General features: G+C 34.2%; 1 protein-coding gene across 1 annotated transcript; it reads left to right on the plus strand.

Moving 5' to 3' along the window:
* The first annotated feature begins 11,044 nt into the window (after window positions 1-11,044).
* LOC139499074 (BAG family molecular chaperone regulator 3-like) lies at window positions 11,045-17,140 on the plus strand. Its single transcript, XM_071287744.1, has 2 exons — window positions 11,045-11,279; window positions 15,313-17,140. Exons 1-2 carry the CDS (start codon window positions 11,142-11,144, stop codon window positions 16,777-16,779), a joined length of 1,605 nt encoding a protein of 534 aa, XP_071143845.1. The 5' UTR covers window positions 11,045-11,141; the 3' UTR covers window positions 16,780-17,140.
* Window positions 17,141-17,596: the final 456 nt, after the last annotated feature.

Raw genomic sequence — 17,596 nt, forward strand, 5'->3', positions numbered from 1 at the left:
CGTTTCGAGTTGTCTCCCTTCCGACAGTAAGGGAGCTACCATTTGATTTTTATGGGGGGGCTAGGATGAAAAATTTTGTCCTGCATTTTTTTTTAGCTGTAATCTCTGTCCTGCCTTTTTATTTTTCACTCTGTTCGGTCCTGCCTTTTTTTTTAGTTTATCCTGACTTTTTATTACCTAAATTGTCGTCCTGACTTTTTTTTGCAAGTGTCTCATCCTGCCTTTTTTTTTACTCAAAACTCCTGTCCTGCCTATTTTTTTCAAATTTCATCCTAGCTCCCCTCTATAAAAATCAAATGGTAGCTCCCTAACTTCCGTGAATTCTGAATATAAACAAGACGTCGAGTATTAGCTCGTTCTGTCAATAAACGTCTTATTATGTTAAAAACCAATGCAATTTAAACCGATAAATGTGTACGGAAAGGAGCCATGATGACTGACCCAAAGGAAATTAAATATTTAAAGAGTTAGGAATGGGGTTCCTTCTAGAATTAACGTAGGAAAAAAGGTGATAAGATACGAATTGAAATCTACATCTACATCTATATCATACGACGATCCATCAGCACATTGATGACTATACGTCGGCGCATCGCTAACAGACACTTAATAAAATATAATAACCAATGAGTGAAATAAAATACCTTCTCTGACATCTCTCACTCTGAGTCAGTCAGTGACTGCTGTGGAAAGTAAACTTGGTATTGATAGTACAAAAATAAAACACAATAGACCTAATTACATTGTTCATACACTTTTATCCGGGTTTGGCTATTTTGTAACTATTTTACATGTCTGTTTGTCATTTGAATTAGTTTTGAAAATAATATTATCCAGCTACATGCATACATGTGTCAATGAAACAATGGCAATCGTATCCCTCAGAGCAATCTGCTCTTTGATTTAACCATTTCATTGAATTGATGATGGCCATGTTTTTTGGTGCTCCTGCAACCAGAGTTACAGAATGGGAGACATTGTTATTACTATAAGGGGCTGCTGTGACAGTGAAACTTTTTGCTCAAAGCTTTTATTTAAGAAGGAAGAAGACCTGGATACTTCATATCTTGAATGCAGATAACTTACATTACCAACTTTGTCTGCCATATGTCCTTGTCCTCATTTTCATGGTACAGTGATGTAGGGGGGGATACCTTTTTATGTTAACCTGTTTTGGCCTTTTTAACTGTTTTCAACCCACTGTGTTAACTGTTATCAGCATTTTTGCATTTGTTGTTAACTGTTTTTGCAAAAATTGAGGTGTTGTTAACGGCGCCCCTATCCTCCCTTTCTTCAGTGACTTGTCTTGAAATTATTAAAAAAAATTATCATTTGAATTTCTCACTTATGAGTAATAGGATTTGGTTTGGTAGTTTGGTATATTGGTTCCTGCAGTGTCTACATGTGTGTCAATCAGGATTCACCTGACCAACACCTCACTTCATGGATCAGTGATCAATGTTAAAATTATGTGATATCATCCTTTTAAAAAAAATATAAGCAGTAGGTCAACTATATTTATTATTCTTTGTGTGCTAAATGTGTGATTCTGATTGGTTAAAATGAGAGACACAATTTATTCTATCCCATGGAAAATACTCTTACTACCATTCATAGTGACGCTTGATCATTTGTAGCTTTAATAAATAGAGCAAATTATGATGTATATTTAAGGCTTGGTTAATTGCTTTACATTTGAGATTGAACAGGCAGCAATAATGGAACATTCAGTATAATAAAGTGAACAATACATAGCTGAAAGGGTACATGTGATAAGCAGATTGTTACCACTGGAAAAGTCATTGCCAACCTTGGCTTAACTGTGGTTTTTAATGTTTTTTTCAGGGTGAAAATACTGCTCTATCACCCTTTCGGCTATGTCTTATTAATTTAGTGGTGTATGGAATTCCTGTAGTGGGTACATGTCAGTCTGGCAGGATTCATCTGACTGTGTCCTCATTTCGGACATGCTTTTTTGAGGAATTCCTCTGGTTAAATAGCGTGAATCAGCCCCTCAACTTCTTTTTACATAAATACTAACTTTGCCTACAACGCCTTGTTCGTCCTTGTCTGGAGATCTTGCTGTAGTTCCAGTTTGGCAAGCATTTTGGAGACGTATCTATCTTCTCTTGACTTGTGACATTACTTAAAATACTTTAGTTCATTCAGGTAGTCTTTATTTAGTATGTACAAAAGAACAGCCAGTAGTCATTGGATATTGTAGATCATTTAAATAGTCTTGACCTATTTATAAGTACAAAAGAACAGCTAGTAGTCATTGGATATTGTAGATCATTCCAGTATTCTTGACTTATTTATTTGTACAATAAAAACAGCCAGTAGTCATTGGATATTGTAGATCATTCGGGTAGTCTTGACCTCTTTATTTGTAAAAAAAACCAAACCAGCCAGTAGTCATTGGATGCTGTAGATCAATCAGGTAGTCTTGACTCTTGACCTATTCATTTGTACTGAAAAAACAGTCAGTTGTCATCTTCACTTCACACACACATACACGAATATCAGTTATATGCTTGCGAGACATGTTGCAATGTTAAACTTATTACGGTATGTGAAAATCAAGACTTGCATAAAAAAATATCCCAATATTAGAGGCAGTGGCGTCATTTTTCCTCAGAGCTTTCAGCTCTTTGATTTCTAAATGTGGTCGGCAGATACATTAACCAACATATTAGAAAAACCCGTGACCTAATTTGTCAACTGGGGCCTTTTAAAGCTGACATTGCAGTATACGTCTTGCTCTGGGCTGGGGCAACGGATCAAAACTTAAGTCGTATATCTAAAAAGCAAATAAGAAACAACAAATAAGCAACACACTAGGTTCTTGTAAAACTCACAACCAAAGTAAAAAAAAACAAAAACAGACATTTAGTAGATTCCTTTTTTTTTTTACTTAAAAAAAACCATAGAACATATAGGGCGCAATCCTTTAGGAAAGTCGTCCTTAAAAAAAAAACGTTTTGCTCATTGTTGAAGATGTAACTGTGACCTATAATTGTTATAATTTCTACATGTATACATGTCTCTGGTGTAAATTTAAGTTGTCTTAGTGACAATTATAATATTATATTGAAGTGCAGTGTCGGATCCAGAACTTTTCATTAGTGGGGGCCCGCTCCGTTCATGCTTCCTGAAGTGAATCCCTTTTCATCAAGAAGAGTCCAAATTAAAAAAAAAACTTACAAACGTCAAAATTTGCAATTTTGATCATTCGTCACCTAAAAATATTAGATCTTTTTCCTTCATTAAATGGTCAGGTACACCTTCCTGAACAAATTGATATATCATATTGGTATAATATCACTAAGAAAAAAATCCAGGTCATGCATGATCATGCTTATCTTACTTTAAATCAATTGAAATATGACAAACAAGTTCGCAACTTTTGGCATTTTTAGCTCACCTGGCCCAAAGGGCCAAGTGAGCTTTTCTCATCACTTGGCGTCTGTCGTCCGTCGTCGTCGTCGTCGTCGTCAGTCGTCGTTAACTTTTACAAAAATCTTCTCCTCTGAAACTACTGTGCCAAATTAAACCAAACTTGGCCACAATCATCATTGGGGTATCTAGTTTAAAAAATGTGTGGCGTGACCCCGCCAACCAACCAAGATGGCTGCCATGGCTAACAATAGAACATAGGGGTAAAATGCAGTTTTTGGCTTATAACTCAAAAACCAAAGCATTTAGAGCAAATCTGACATGAGGTTAAATTGTTTATCAGGTCAAGATCTATCTGCCCTGAAATGAATCGGACAACCCGTTGTTGGGTTGCTGCCCCTGAATTGGTAATTTTAAGGAAATTTTGCTGTTTTGATAAAAAAAAAAATTGGGATCGTATAATGGTATGATGTCGTCTGCGTCGTCTGCGTCGTCGTCCGAAGACACATTGGTTTCCGGATAATAACGTTAGTTTAAGTGAATAGATCTTCATGGATTTTTTTCAGAAGGTTTAAAACCACAAAAAGAAGGTTGGGATTGATTTTGAGGATGATGGTCCCAACTAATTAGGAATTAGGGGCCCAAAAGGGCCCCAAAAACAAGCATTTTTCTAGTTTCAGGATAATAACTTGTGTCGAAGTATTTCAATTGTCTGAAAATCATACCGCAGTGTTTAAAACCACAAGTAGAAGGTTGGGATTGATTTTGAGGATGATGGTCCCAACTAATTAGAAATTAGGGGCCCAAAAGGGCCCCAAAAACAAGCATTTTTCTAGTTTCAGGATAATAACTTGTGTCGAAGTATTTCAATTGTCTGAAAATCATACCGCAGTGTTTAAAACCACAAGTAGAAGGTTTGGATTCATTTTAGGGGTTATAGGGCCAAAGTTTAGGGATTAAGGACCAAAAAGGGGTCAAAACAAGCATTTTTCTAGTTTCAAGGCAATAATTTATGTTTAATTGTATAGATCTCTCTGAAATTGTACCACAATGTACCATATAACAAAGGGGATGCTGGGATTAAGTTTTGGGTTAATTGCCCAAAATATGTAGGAATTGGGGGCCAAAAAGGGCAAAAAAGAAGCATGTTTCTGGTTTCCAATTAATCATGACAATAACTTGCGTTTAACTGTATGGATCTCTCTGAAATTGTACTACAAGGTTCAATACTGCAATGGAAAGCATGGGATTGAGTTTAAGGTTTATTGCTACAAGGGGGTTTCAAAAAGTTGGGGGGGGGGGGGGGGTACTATTTTTTGAAGGGCTTCCTTTTTTTCAAAATTTTTCAAATTTAGAATTTTGAAAAGTTTCAAGAAGAAATCTTCAATTGCACAGTATTGTGCAATAGATTTGTTAGATCTTTGACCACTTTAATGTCAAAAGTTTGATCACAATCCAAATTCAGACAGAATCAAGCTTGAATATTGTGACCAAATTTGCCCCAACTGTTCAGGGTTCAACCACTAGGGTCGTATAAAGCTGCGCCCTGCGGAGCACCTGATTGGTTATTATCTTGAATATTATTATAGATAGAGATAAACTGTAAAGAGCAATAATGTTCAGCAAAGTAAGATTTACAAATAAGTCAACATGACCGAAATGGTCAGTTGACCCCTTTAGGAGTTATTGCCCTTTATAGTCAATTTTTTAACCATTTTTCGTAAATCTTAGTAATCTATTACAAAAATCTTCTCCTCTGAAACTACTTGGCCAAATTAATCCAAACTTGGCCACAATCCCCTTTGGGGTATCTAGTTTAAAAAATGTATGGCGTGACCCGGCCAACCAACCAAGATAGCCACCATGGCTAAAAATAGAACATAGTGGTGAAATGTAGATTTTGGCTTATATCTCTGAAACCAAAGCATTTAGAGCAAATCTGACATGGGGGGGGGGGGGGGGGGGGAATTGTTCATCAAGTGAAAAGCTATCTGCCCTGAAACTTTCAAATGAATCGGACAACCGGTTGTTGCGTTGCTGCCCCGAAATAAGTAATTTGAAGGAAATTTGGAGATTTTGGTTATTATCTTGAATATTATTATAGAAAGAGATAAACTGTAAACAGCAATAATGTTCAGCAAAGTAAGATCTACAAATAAATCAACATGACCAAAATTATCAGTTGACCTCTTAAGGAGTTATTGCCCTTTCTAGTCAATTTTGACAAATTTTTCGTAAATTTTTGTAATCTTTTACAAAAATCTTCTCCTCTGAAACTACTGATCCAAATTTAACCAAACTTGGCCACAATATGCATTATTAGGGTATCTAGTTTAAAAAATGTGTGGCGTGACCCGGCCAACCAACCAAGATGGCCACCATGGCTAAAAATAGAACATAGAGGTGAAATGTAGATTTTGGCTTATATCTCTGAAACCAAAGCATTTAGAGCAAATCTGACATGGGGGTAAAATTGCTTATCAGGTCAGGATCTATCTGCCCTGAAATTTTCAGACAAATCGGACAACCTGTTGTTGGGTTGCTGCCCCCGAATTAGTAATTTTAAGGAAATTTTGCAGATTTTGGTTATTATCTTGAATATTATTATCGATAGAGATAAACTGTAAACAGCAATAATGTTTAGCAAAATAAGATCTACAAATAAGTCAACATGACCAAAATTGTCAATTGACCCCTTAAGGAGTTATTGCCCTTTATAGTCAATTGTTAACAATTTTTATAAATTTTTGTTAATTTTTGTAAATTTTTAGGAAATATTTTCCACTGTAATTACTTTATTTAAATTCCGTATGAAGAAACGTTTCCATCGTAAAAGCACCACAAGAGACGGATCTAAGAGGGGTATACCTTTTTTAATCATAGACTTTTTACATGTTTTACTTGTTCTACTCCTAACGATGCCTAGTTTGGGGCTCTTCAAGCCCGTTTAAAAAATCCTGGATCGGCATCTGTTGTGATCAGATTGTGGAATTCTTTTTACACCTAGTATTAGTGTAGAAATTATTTTAAATATGCACGCAGTTCACGTCGCGTTTCTAGAATGATAATTTGTCTTTTAGGGTGTGCAAGGATTTTAGACAACCTCTCCAAACGGCCTTTTCTGGCATCATATCTGTCATTTATACTGAAAAATATGATGACGTTTTACCTGTAAACTTTGTGTTTGAATGTCATAACTTTTAGACAAAGGTATAACTAGTTTTTAAGTAGTATTGAACTTGGCAGTCAATATGTTATGACCCAGGTTAAACGCAACTGGGACTATTATATGATTATAGTATGTCCAAGATTTTTATACGACCGCAAAAATTAAAAAAAATTTGGTCGTATATTGGTATCACGTTGGCGTCGTCGTCGGCGCCCGAATACTTTTAGTTTTCGCACTCTAACTTTAATAAAAGTGAATAGAAATCTATGAAATTTTAACACAAGGTTTATGACAACAAAAGGAAGGTTGGGATTGATTTTGGAGTTTTAGTCCTTACATTTTAGGAATTAGGGGCCAAAAAGGGCCAAAATAAGCATTATTCTTGGTTTTCGCACAATAACTTTAGTATATGTAAATAGAAATCAATGAAATTTAAACACAAGGTTTATAATCATAATAGGAAGGTTGGGATTGATTTTGGGAGTTGAGGTCCCAACAGTTTAGGAATTAGGGGCCAAAAAGGGGCCCAAATAAGCATTATTCTTGGTTTTTGCACCATAACTTTAGTATAAGTAAACTATGAAATTTAAACACAAGGTTTATGACCATAAAAGGAAGGTTGGGTTTGATTTTGGGAGTTTTTGGTCCCAAAAGTTTAGGAATAAGGGGCCCAAAGGGTCCAAAATTGAACTTTGTTTGATTTCATCAAAAATTGAATAATTGGGGTTCTTTGATATGCCGAATCTAACTGTGTATGTAGATTCTTATTTTTTGGTCCCGTTTTCAAATTGGTCTACATTAAGGTCCAAAGGGTCCAAAATTAAACTTAGTTTGATTTTAACAAAAATTGAATCCTTGGGGTTCTTTGATATGCTGAATCTAAAAATGTACTTAGATTTTTTATTATTGGCCCAGTTTTCAAGTTAGTCCAAATCGGGGTCCAAAATTAAACTTTGTTTGATTTCATCAAAAATTGAATAATTGGGGTGTGAAAAAATTGGGGGGGGGGGGTTAAATTTTTCTCATTTCAGATTTCATAAATAAAAAGAAAATTTCTTCAAACATTTTTTTGAGAGGATTAATATTCAACAGCATAGTGAATTGTTCAAAGGTAAAAAAAATATTTTAAGTTCATTAGACCACATTCATTCTGTGTCAGAAACCTATGCTGTGTCAACTATTTAATCACAATCCAAATTTAGAGCTGAATCCAGCTTGAATGTTGTGTCCATACTTGCCCCAACTGTTCAGGGTTCAACCTCTGCGGTCGTATAAAGCTGCGCCCTGCGGAGCATCTGGTTTTATTTACAACAATATTGTTTATTCAATGAATCAAATCGTGGTATGATATCAGATTATTACATGTCATTTTACATATCGCATGTATTATCGGCCCTAGTTCAATATCAGACCAAGACAAATGGACATGCCGTCACCAAACACATATTCATCCAAAATGACATGTTATGATCTTTTTATCATATGCTTCAACAATGGAGAAAAATAACAGCTAGAATCATATATTCATTCTTTTACGTGGTTCCCAAATAGAAGTTCAAAGAGTGAAAAGTTCACGGACGTCGGACTCCAAATTTCATACTTTCGATATGAAATCTTTCTATCATATGCCTCAAGAAGAAGAAAAATATTTTGAATGGACGAATCAACAAACAAACAAAAAACAATTCAACAATATAAATAATGAACACTGTTTGGAAAAGTCAGCTTTTCTTCAAGTAACTTTCTAAATTATGTTTGAAACTTTTAAAAAATGCATTTATATAGTAATTTGTTTGTTGGGATTTTTTTTTAATTTTTTGTTGTAATTATTTTACACAATATACTTTCAAGTATTCAAATATTGTTTTGTGCACTACTTTGTAAATCAATGTTTTTCACTGAAAACGTAGCATTGAGGTGTAATTTCCGGAATTTGCCGAATATCACCGGAATGCCACGCGATAACGTTACGGAAAGGCATGTGATAACAATCGAAGCATGTGATAAACTTTTCATATCAGCCCGCTAAGCACTAATTCGAAAAATATGGAAGTTGCGTTAACTTAATGCTATTATCATACAGTAAAAATCGTATGTTATTTAGTCTAAGTATATGATAAGTTATGATATACATTTAAATTATAATATAAATTTAAGTTATTATGAAAATTTAAGCTTCTGATCATATAAATTTAAGTTATAATATACATTTAAAAAAAATATAAACAAGTGGATACAGAAACTCTCGTCATGAAACATTGCCTATTCAAACTTGCTTTAAAAAAGAGTCTTATTTGCAGTTCTTTTTCCTCAGTCCAAATGCCGATATTAAAGTCGCAGGACCGCATCACACAACAATGTTCCCGCGTACTCAAATATTCTTTTATACCATAATTCATGATTTAAATTTAATAACGTTGAACTTAATATTTTCCTGGTACTATTACATGTATAGTATACTGTTCGTTTATAGTCCAAATTATGAAAACCTAAATTCTCATTTACTAAGTATTCAAACATTATTCTTTATTTACTTTAAACAATACAGTTTATCAGTATAATATGCTTAAATACACAGTTTACAAGTTGTATAGCGTTAACATACACATAAATAAAAAACGTCAGAAATATCAGTTACATATTATACATTTTGTGAGTTTCAGACTACATATAATAAACATAGGTCTTAAGGTGGTACCCAACACTTCCACTAAAATTAAGTTGGCTCGTTTAATTTTCATAAAATTTTAACAAAGTATTTACTTTGACCCTCTGACAAAAATATCAAAATTTCAAAATATTTCAACCAATCGTTTTATCAGAAAAATTACACTGGTTATATAGCAGTTTGACAAACACTAATTTTGATCATTGAGAAGCTTAATATTCCCTTAACAACACAACGTTATTAAAACATTTAGCAGATTTTACAGAGTTATCTCCCTGTAGTGTTAGGTACCACCTTAAATATTATTCCTGCACTTAAATGCATACTAGAGTAAGTACTTTCCTAAATTACAGAGTTCCTTAGTGTTTTCAACAGAAAGCAATTGTACTAATTTATAAGTTGACGGTCTAGTTCAATAATATTTCTTGATAAACTTTTTATGTATATCATTATTTTGTAAGCCTTGGATTGATTCTGACATCAAAATCATATCATCAGCATACATCAATAAAAAAAAAAAGTGTTATGTCCTGAAATTCAAGTCCACAGTTACCATTATTAATAAATTCATTCTCAAAGTAATTGACATAAAATGAAAATAAAATAGGGGAAAGAACTTCCCCTTGCATTAAGCCAAGATTATTAGAAAAGTATTTTGAATTAAATCCATCAAATATAATACATAGATCTTACATTGTTATACATTGATTTTAAAATATTAAGCAATTTTCCTCTGATTCCTTATTTAGAAATCTTGTACCACAAACATAGACGATCAACTGTATCAAACGATTTTAAAAAGTGAACAAGGCAACAATTTAATCTATTACCTTTACAAAAAGAATTTTGTATGACAGAATATAAACAAAACACAGCATCTACTGTACTGTAACCAGTACGGAAACCAAATTGTGCATCAGATAAAATATCGTTCATTGATGCCCATTTTAGCTACTATTCAAAATAATAGTGAATAGTTTACCTAGATTGCTGACATTAGACTTATACCACGGTAATTTGCTGGGTGGTTCGCATCCCCAGATTTAAATACTGGCACTAGAATAGCATCAGACCAAGTGGACAGAAGATATCCAGAGCTCAAAACGGCATTGAAAATGGTACATATATAAGGCAGCACAAGGTCCTTAAACTCGATGAAAAATTCGTTTAACAAACCATCTGGACCATGACTTTTTTCGCGTTTTAAGTCATGTATAGCTTTAATAATGCCATGCGCTGTCACTTATAAATTCTGTATAATAAAAATAATATTTATGATTTCATCTTGTCACGTTACAGTATAACACATGTAACTTATAGCATGTATAGTTTAAGTTCAGTAACAACATTTTAACATTCGTTTTATTTCGGGGTTGCTGTCTCATTAATATATGAAATGAAGTCAATGTTCGCTGTTTAAGTTAAAGTACATGAGTCATGTCTTTTTTATACCGAGTTGGATCACTCATTTATATCATTTAATTAGTAATAGCCTGAGCTAGCCTAAATATAACATATGTATGTATACATAAGAATTTCCTTGACACAAAAGTTTGAAATATTGAAAATGAAAGTAATGTTGGCTCATACCGCATTTTATTTAAAAATTTTATAAAAATGTTTTTTCTGCACCAAGCCCGCCTGTGTGTATGTACTCAATTATTAATTATTGTTTTATAAATAAGCTCAACCCAATTGGAACCCCGCCTCCAGGTCATGTTTACACGAATGAGTTGTTCCCCCTTAACATTAGCATTTCTCTAGACTTATTATAGTTAGTGATACTAAAAATCCGAGTTAAATTTCCGGAATGTTCTAGGTGTCGCCCTAGTCGATTGTTCTAGATCATTGAAGCCAAGTCGAGAATAAGTTAAGAAACTGGCTATATAAGGCTTGTAAATTCGAAAAATGTACAATAACCAATATCAAAACAGTAGAATGATGGATCTACCTCCCGGATGGGAAATGCTGACCGATACACGGACAGGATGGCCATATTACGTCGACCACAACACACAGAATACAAGCTGGGAAGATCCGAGATTGGTATGTTTACACTTATATTTGAAGTCTTTACTACGTAAAATCAGCATATTAATATAAATATATATATATTTGTAATGCCTTATGAAGTGATAAAAGCAGGAACTCGTACATTATAACACCACAATCTAAATTCACGGAATTGTGTTCAAAAGAGTGTCTCAGGGGGTGGGGTTGTTAAATTTTTATTACTTTAAATGTATATGGGGGTCTTCTTCACTAAGGTTTCCAGTCTTCCATCTGAATAAAGATGATTCACAACTGGTGCATGCATGAGGGTAATAACGCCTTTTAACGTCAGGCGTCAACCAGTCATTTTTCGGCTTCCATTACTTTTCAAATTGGTTAAAATTTACTGTAATTCGTCAAAATATCCTTATGGTGATTCGTCAGAGGTCTCAAACAATAATTGTTGCTGTCAATTTTGGAAATAAAAGAACGTGATGTTTAATCGTCTAAAAGAAAGTGTACATTTTATGTCATACATATAAAATTACCGTTAACGTCATTTGGCAAGAATTTTACCGTTTTTCGTCATGAAGGTACTCCCATTACAACACCTCATGCATGGCCTTTGTGATGAATTTGCAACACTCAATCTGATATTTCAGATAGTATAATGCAGTATATGACACTTAAAATTTTTGAGGTCATTGCTTATCCTTTGTCATGTTTGTGACATCATACTAACCAACAGACAGTCACACTGCACAAATCCTACACTGAAAATATTTGCAATACACTGATACAACTTTAATATGTTTAAAGGGGCATAAGCTGTCAAGATCATGTTCATGGATTTAACCAATGTTCTCATATTGGATTTACAGCTTGCCTTTCCATAATAAATAGAATCCATATATACCAGTCAGAGCTCAGACATTTATAAATAAGTCTGAATCTGCTTTTAACTCATAGAGGTCTAAATTTGCAAGTTTTAAATTAGGATTTGTCTCCCTTTAATGCAAGACAAAATACGACTTTAATAAGTCAAATATTGTTAAGCAAGAAATAATTGACCAGAATCAAAAAGTGGCAAATATCGACTCCTACAAGTCGATAAGTGATCAAAATTGGTTAACTTCAAGACCCACGCATATTTATTTAGAGGTCATGCATCTAAATCAAATAATGACAACATTGAAAGACAATGCTTTGTCTTCTAAAGAAAAATATGAATGAGAGTCTAAAAAATCGGAGATAATGTTAATTAACCTTACAATGCAACCACCTGGAACCACACTTAATGAGGTAAAATATCTGTGTTTAGTAAGGATGTTCAATTAGACAATTAAATATAGATAGCTCAAGTCCTTGTGAACTCTCAGACAGGTTTTTGCTGTCATAGGTGGTGTAGTTTGGCCACCAAGTGAAATTAAGTTTTTTCATCAACACAAATAGACCTAAACAAGTCTGTGGTTCATGGTACAAATGTACATGTAGATATAAGAAGATGTGCTATGAGTACTAATGAGACAACTCTCCATATCCTAGTCACAACTTGTAAAAGTTAACCATGGTTCCTGACATATGACAGGTGCAAACAAATGCAATGGGTTTAACCCTCTTGCCGCTGGAGGGACACATGTCACTGTCCACACCGACTGTGCCGGAGGGACACATATGTCCATGTTTTTATTCATGCAAGCTTCTCCACAGTGATGTATGTTTTTCAAATGAAAATCTAAAGATCAAACATGGTTATAAAAAAATGTATGTTTCATCAATGGGTCCCAAGTGTTACAGATATTATTGCATATTGTTGGACATCTTAAGTCAAAGACGTTGAGCTGTCATATTTTTTAGCACACAAAATGCAACCTTGAAAATCAAATGGCAGCAGGAGGGTAATAAAGGTTTTAATAGGAACCAACCTTCACCCTTTCCTGAAATAGAAAAACATGTACTACATGTATAGAATATCAGTTGAAATGGCTTAACTTATAAATGCAAGACAAGTGAACATACACTGAACAAAGAAATTTATTAAATCCAGATGACACAATGTAAATACAAAATCAAAATCATAGTTTAAATTTAATGTACTATTATAGGTTTGTCCAAGTGACAGATTATCTACATGAGCCATGGAAACAGAGGTAGAGATTGACTCAGTGTTCTCCCCAGGCCGTTTTAGCCGACGCAATATTTTTTCACCGTGATGCTATAATAATTCCCGCGACGCTATAATTATTTTGAAGATGCTATTTTACTTGTCCTCAATTTTGAACTTTCATCTATCATCGATTATGATCATAAAAATTATATCACCTTTAATTGTAATCCCTTTAAGTCGGACACTAAAGGCAATTAAGAGATTAAATAGCTAGGTGTTAATTGCCCTCAGGGTGATAACTGTTTGGATGTGAATATCCCAAGCTGACACTTGTGACTAAACCAAGTGTCACCAATTTCGACATGGAAAAATGCAATCACAAAACAATTCGAAATCTATGTTTTGTATTACGAAATTTCAAAGATTGAAACGATTTTTTTGATTTTTTTAAAGATCGTTTATTTGTGCAACTCTCCAAAAATAACTTTTTTTCTCTTCCGGTAATACGAGAGCGAGAATTTTGGTTTAGAGCTAAAATAAGTTTAATACTTCTGTAACAAGTTATCATAATTGGCTTAAGTTTATGTTAAATCCATTCAATGCATTAAAAGCGTCTTATTCATTCACAATCTCTTGTCAAACAATGTTTATTCTCGGACTCATTTTTCGTAAATTTTCTACGGCCGCCATTGCACATTTTTGTGTAAACTACGGATAGGAACCGTACCAGATATGACAAAAATCCGCATTTTCACGATAATGACAACAGATGGACAGTAGACAGAAAAAATATACCAAGAGAGAAAACTACGCATTAACAGACTATTTGTTAGATAACTTTGTTAAAAATACATTTTGATGTAAAGATAAGAAACAACTGGGACTAATTCATTGAGTGCCTTTAAACAATGAATTTCATAAACATGATAAAAAAGTTTTTAAATTGATTTTTTTTGCTACTTTATCTTTAATTAATATAATATAAAAAATAGTTAATTTTGTGTACTAGATATTGAGTTTTGTATATTATATACAGGTTGCACTATAATGAACCATTCATTCATTTGACTTATTGTTGTATTGTTGGGTAACTGAAACCACATATTTATTTTTGTTTGGCACAAAAGGAAAAAAGTAATTCTGTAACTATAAATGAATAAAGAAAACATAAACTGAAACAACTGTTTTTGTGGTTATAGTTTAATTGTATTCTCAGTTATGAATTGAACAATATAAGCTAAAACATATAAAGGAAATAGAGCATCAACGCGACACGACAAATGACATTAAAATAGAGTAATTTTTTTTACGCAAAATGTGATGCTATCCAAAATTTTTGGGGAGAACACTGTGATTGTTACATGTGTATGTCCTTTAAAATGGTCTATACAATGTAGCATTTATAACTAAGATCCCTCAGGATGGGGGCATAACTCATAAGCTAGACATGACACATGGTAAGTAAGGGTACTAAGGTGCTTTAAGGCCATTTGGAGAACATTGTACTGCTATAGGGTTTATCATGTTTATTCCTCATTCTAATACAAGACTGGGGCAATGCTATAGAAAGCCCGCAGGGTTCTCACTAATGATTTTTAAAGGCGAGTCAATTGACTCATCATTTTTGGCCATGATGAGTCCAGCAGTAAGAAAAAGATATTTTAATCATGTTAATGCAATATGATTTATCATTTTAGTCTCCATGACCAAATAGAACAATGAAATGACATTAAATTTAGATTTCTTTTAAACTTTTGCTATTAAATGATGATATGTGCGTTCAGTTTATACAAAATTTACAATCTTGATGCATCTTTGGACTCATCAGTTTTGAAAATGATGAGTCCAGACAGATTTTCATGATTCTAGGTCTCATGGACTCGCCTTAGTGAGAAACCTGAAAGGTTTTAATTGTGTTGGTTCTTTATTCTGACATAAGACTGAAGCAATGCTTATACCTCATTCTTTTTTTCATTACAGACATACAGAGCAACTGCTACCCCAGGACAATACTTTGTCAGAGAAATACCAGTTATGCACGAGTCTTCAAATGGAAAATTTAGATCAAATGGCCAGCCTTCATATCCTTCTCAGCAAGGCTTTGGAACATTGCCAAGACAAATGGACATGCCGTCACCAAACACATATTCATCAACCCTACCAAGGTCTTTTAGAACAGGTTCTCCAATGTCTGGGAGGAGTTCATCTCCAGTAGTAAGAGAAATTCCAATTCAGCATTTGTCCTCAAATCAGCCTAGTCAGCCCCAGCCACCACCACAACAGCAGAGTACAGCTCAGCACACTGGACCTTATGGATATACCATTTATACTGGTCAACAGCCAGGTGGAGGGCCAGGACAACCGGTTAGCTATCCACAACAGCCACCACCTCCATTCACATCACAACAACCTGCTTATGTGCAGGCTTCATCTAATTCCTCCTCCCAAGGTGGATATCCACCACATGCTATGGCACAAGCCAGTGCTCAAGCTGGATATCCAAATAACTCACAGAGCAGTGCATATTCAAGTAGTACACAAAGTGGTGGATATCCAAATAGTACACAAGGAAGCTATCCCGACACTACATGGACAGCAGCATCTCCTCAATCCAGTTATCCACAGACCACTCCTCAAACAGCTTATCCACATGCTTCCTCCCAACCTCAGTCAACCAATACTCAGACTGGTCCTCTGCCTTCTCAGCAGGGAACAAGTTTACCACAAACAACTCCTCAACCAGAGACTATATCACAAGAGCCAAAGTTACGAGAGATACCAATTGCCCATGAAACATTTGTGCCTCGACAGCCACCACCGCATCAACAAACGCACATGCCGCAGCAGCCGCATCATCCACAACAGCAACAACAAAAACCACAGGAACAAAGGGTGACACCTACACCACCAAGCCAGTCACAAAGGAGTGAAACACCTAACAGCAGTCGTCAGTCTCCTGAAACTGCTGCCCAGTCTGGTAATGGCAATGGAACTAGTACGCTAAAAAAGAAACCCTCTACACCGATGGAACAAATTGAGGAAGTGGTAAATAATATAGGGGAATATGAAATGAGGGTCACTCAGTTTAAAGGAACTAAAAAAGACAAAGAGTATAAAGTGTTAGAGGAAATGCTGACAAGAAATTTACTGAAACTTGATGGCGTGGAAGCTGGTTGTGATGATAACGTTCGTCAAAGGCGAAAACAAACAGTGAAAGAGATTCAGGCTTATTTAGATCAGTTGGAACTTAAGGCGTTTTCTCAAGAGCAGAGTTGTGAAATGGAAACAAGTTCCAAAGATGAACGAACAGAAAATAACAATAAAAGCGCCAGTTTGGAATCTACTATACCTAACAATAATGACAAGACCGAACCAATGGACACATCTGATCTACAACGGAAATCTGTAAGAGAAATTGTTGATCAAGTAGAAAATACTAAATGCTAGTTGTAGATGTTATTTGTTTTGTTTATTTATTAATAAGCTTTTTGTTTATGACTTTATTGCATGGTCTGTACAATGTATATACTATATAGAGACACATTTTATTGTTTTTGAGATGTATAAATTGTTAAAATATATATATGTAAGTTAATGGAATTTTATGATCTATTATTAAGTGCTGTTGTCTTTTTTTCTTGGGCTATATTAAGAAAGTACTACACAAAAGAATATTAATGTAACTAAGAAACAATGTGTTTAAGGGATAAACTCTCTATTTTTATAATAATGAAGGAATTTGAATTGTTAACAAATGTACCTTAGAACTTGAGGAAACATGTCTGTTTCTGAATAAAAGTTCATATGAGTGCTGTGTATATTTTAAACTACAAGACAGAGGTATTTTAAACAGAAGATAGATTCTCTTGGTTTAACATTATTGGGGGAAAACTATGACTTTTTGCTGATGTTGAAACAGGGATTTTGATAAAAAGTTGTAATCAACATGTTATAATTTTTTTCCTTCTGATGATTGCTTTTTAGATGTAACGCATACTGTCTTTTTTTGTCGAAAAAAGTGAGACATAGCGATCCTTCATTCTGTTGTCGTCGTCTTTGGCGTCCTCAAATATTCACTCTGTGGTTAAAGTTTTTGAAATTTAAATAACTGTCATGGATTTCTACCAAACTTGAACAAAAGCTTGTTTATGATCATAAGGTAGTCAGTCAGGGGTACTACTTGTAAAGGTTATTTTTAATTACTTGAAGAAGTAATATTAATATACTTATATAAGTAAATTTGTAGGACACTTATACAAGTGAA

Source organism: Mytilus edulis, chromosome 12 (genome assembly GCF_963676685.1).
Source record: "Mytilus edulis chromosome 12, xbMytEdul2.2, whole genome shotgun sequence".
Classification (NCBI taxonomy): Eukaryota; Metazoa; Mollusca; class Bivalvia; order Mytilida; family Mytilidae; genus Mytilus; species Mytilus edulis.

Excerpts from the sequence above, each read along its gene's own strand:
- LOC139499074 (XM_071287744.1), top strand. The coding sequence starts at position 11,142 with ATGTACAATAACCAATATCAAAACAGTAGAATGATGGATCTACCTCCC. Across the intron at positions 11,280-15,312 it reads GCTGGGAAGATCCGAGATTG|ACATACAGAGCAACTGCTAC; the intron begins GTATGTTTACAC and ends TTTTCATTACAG.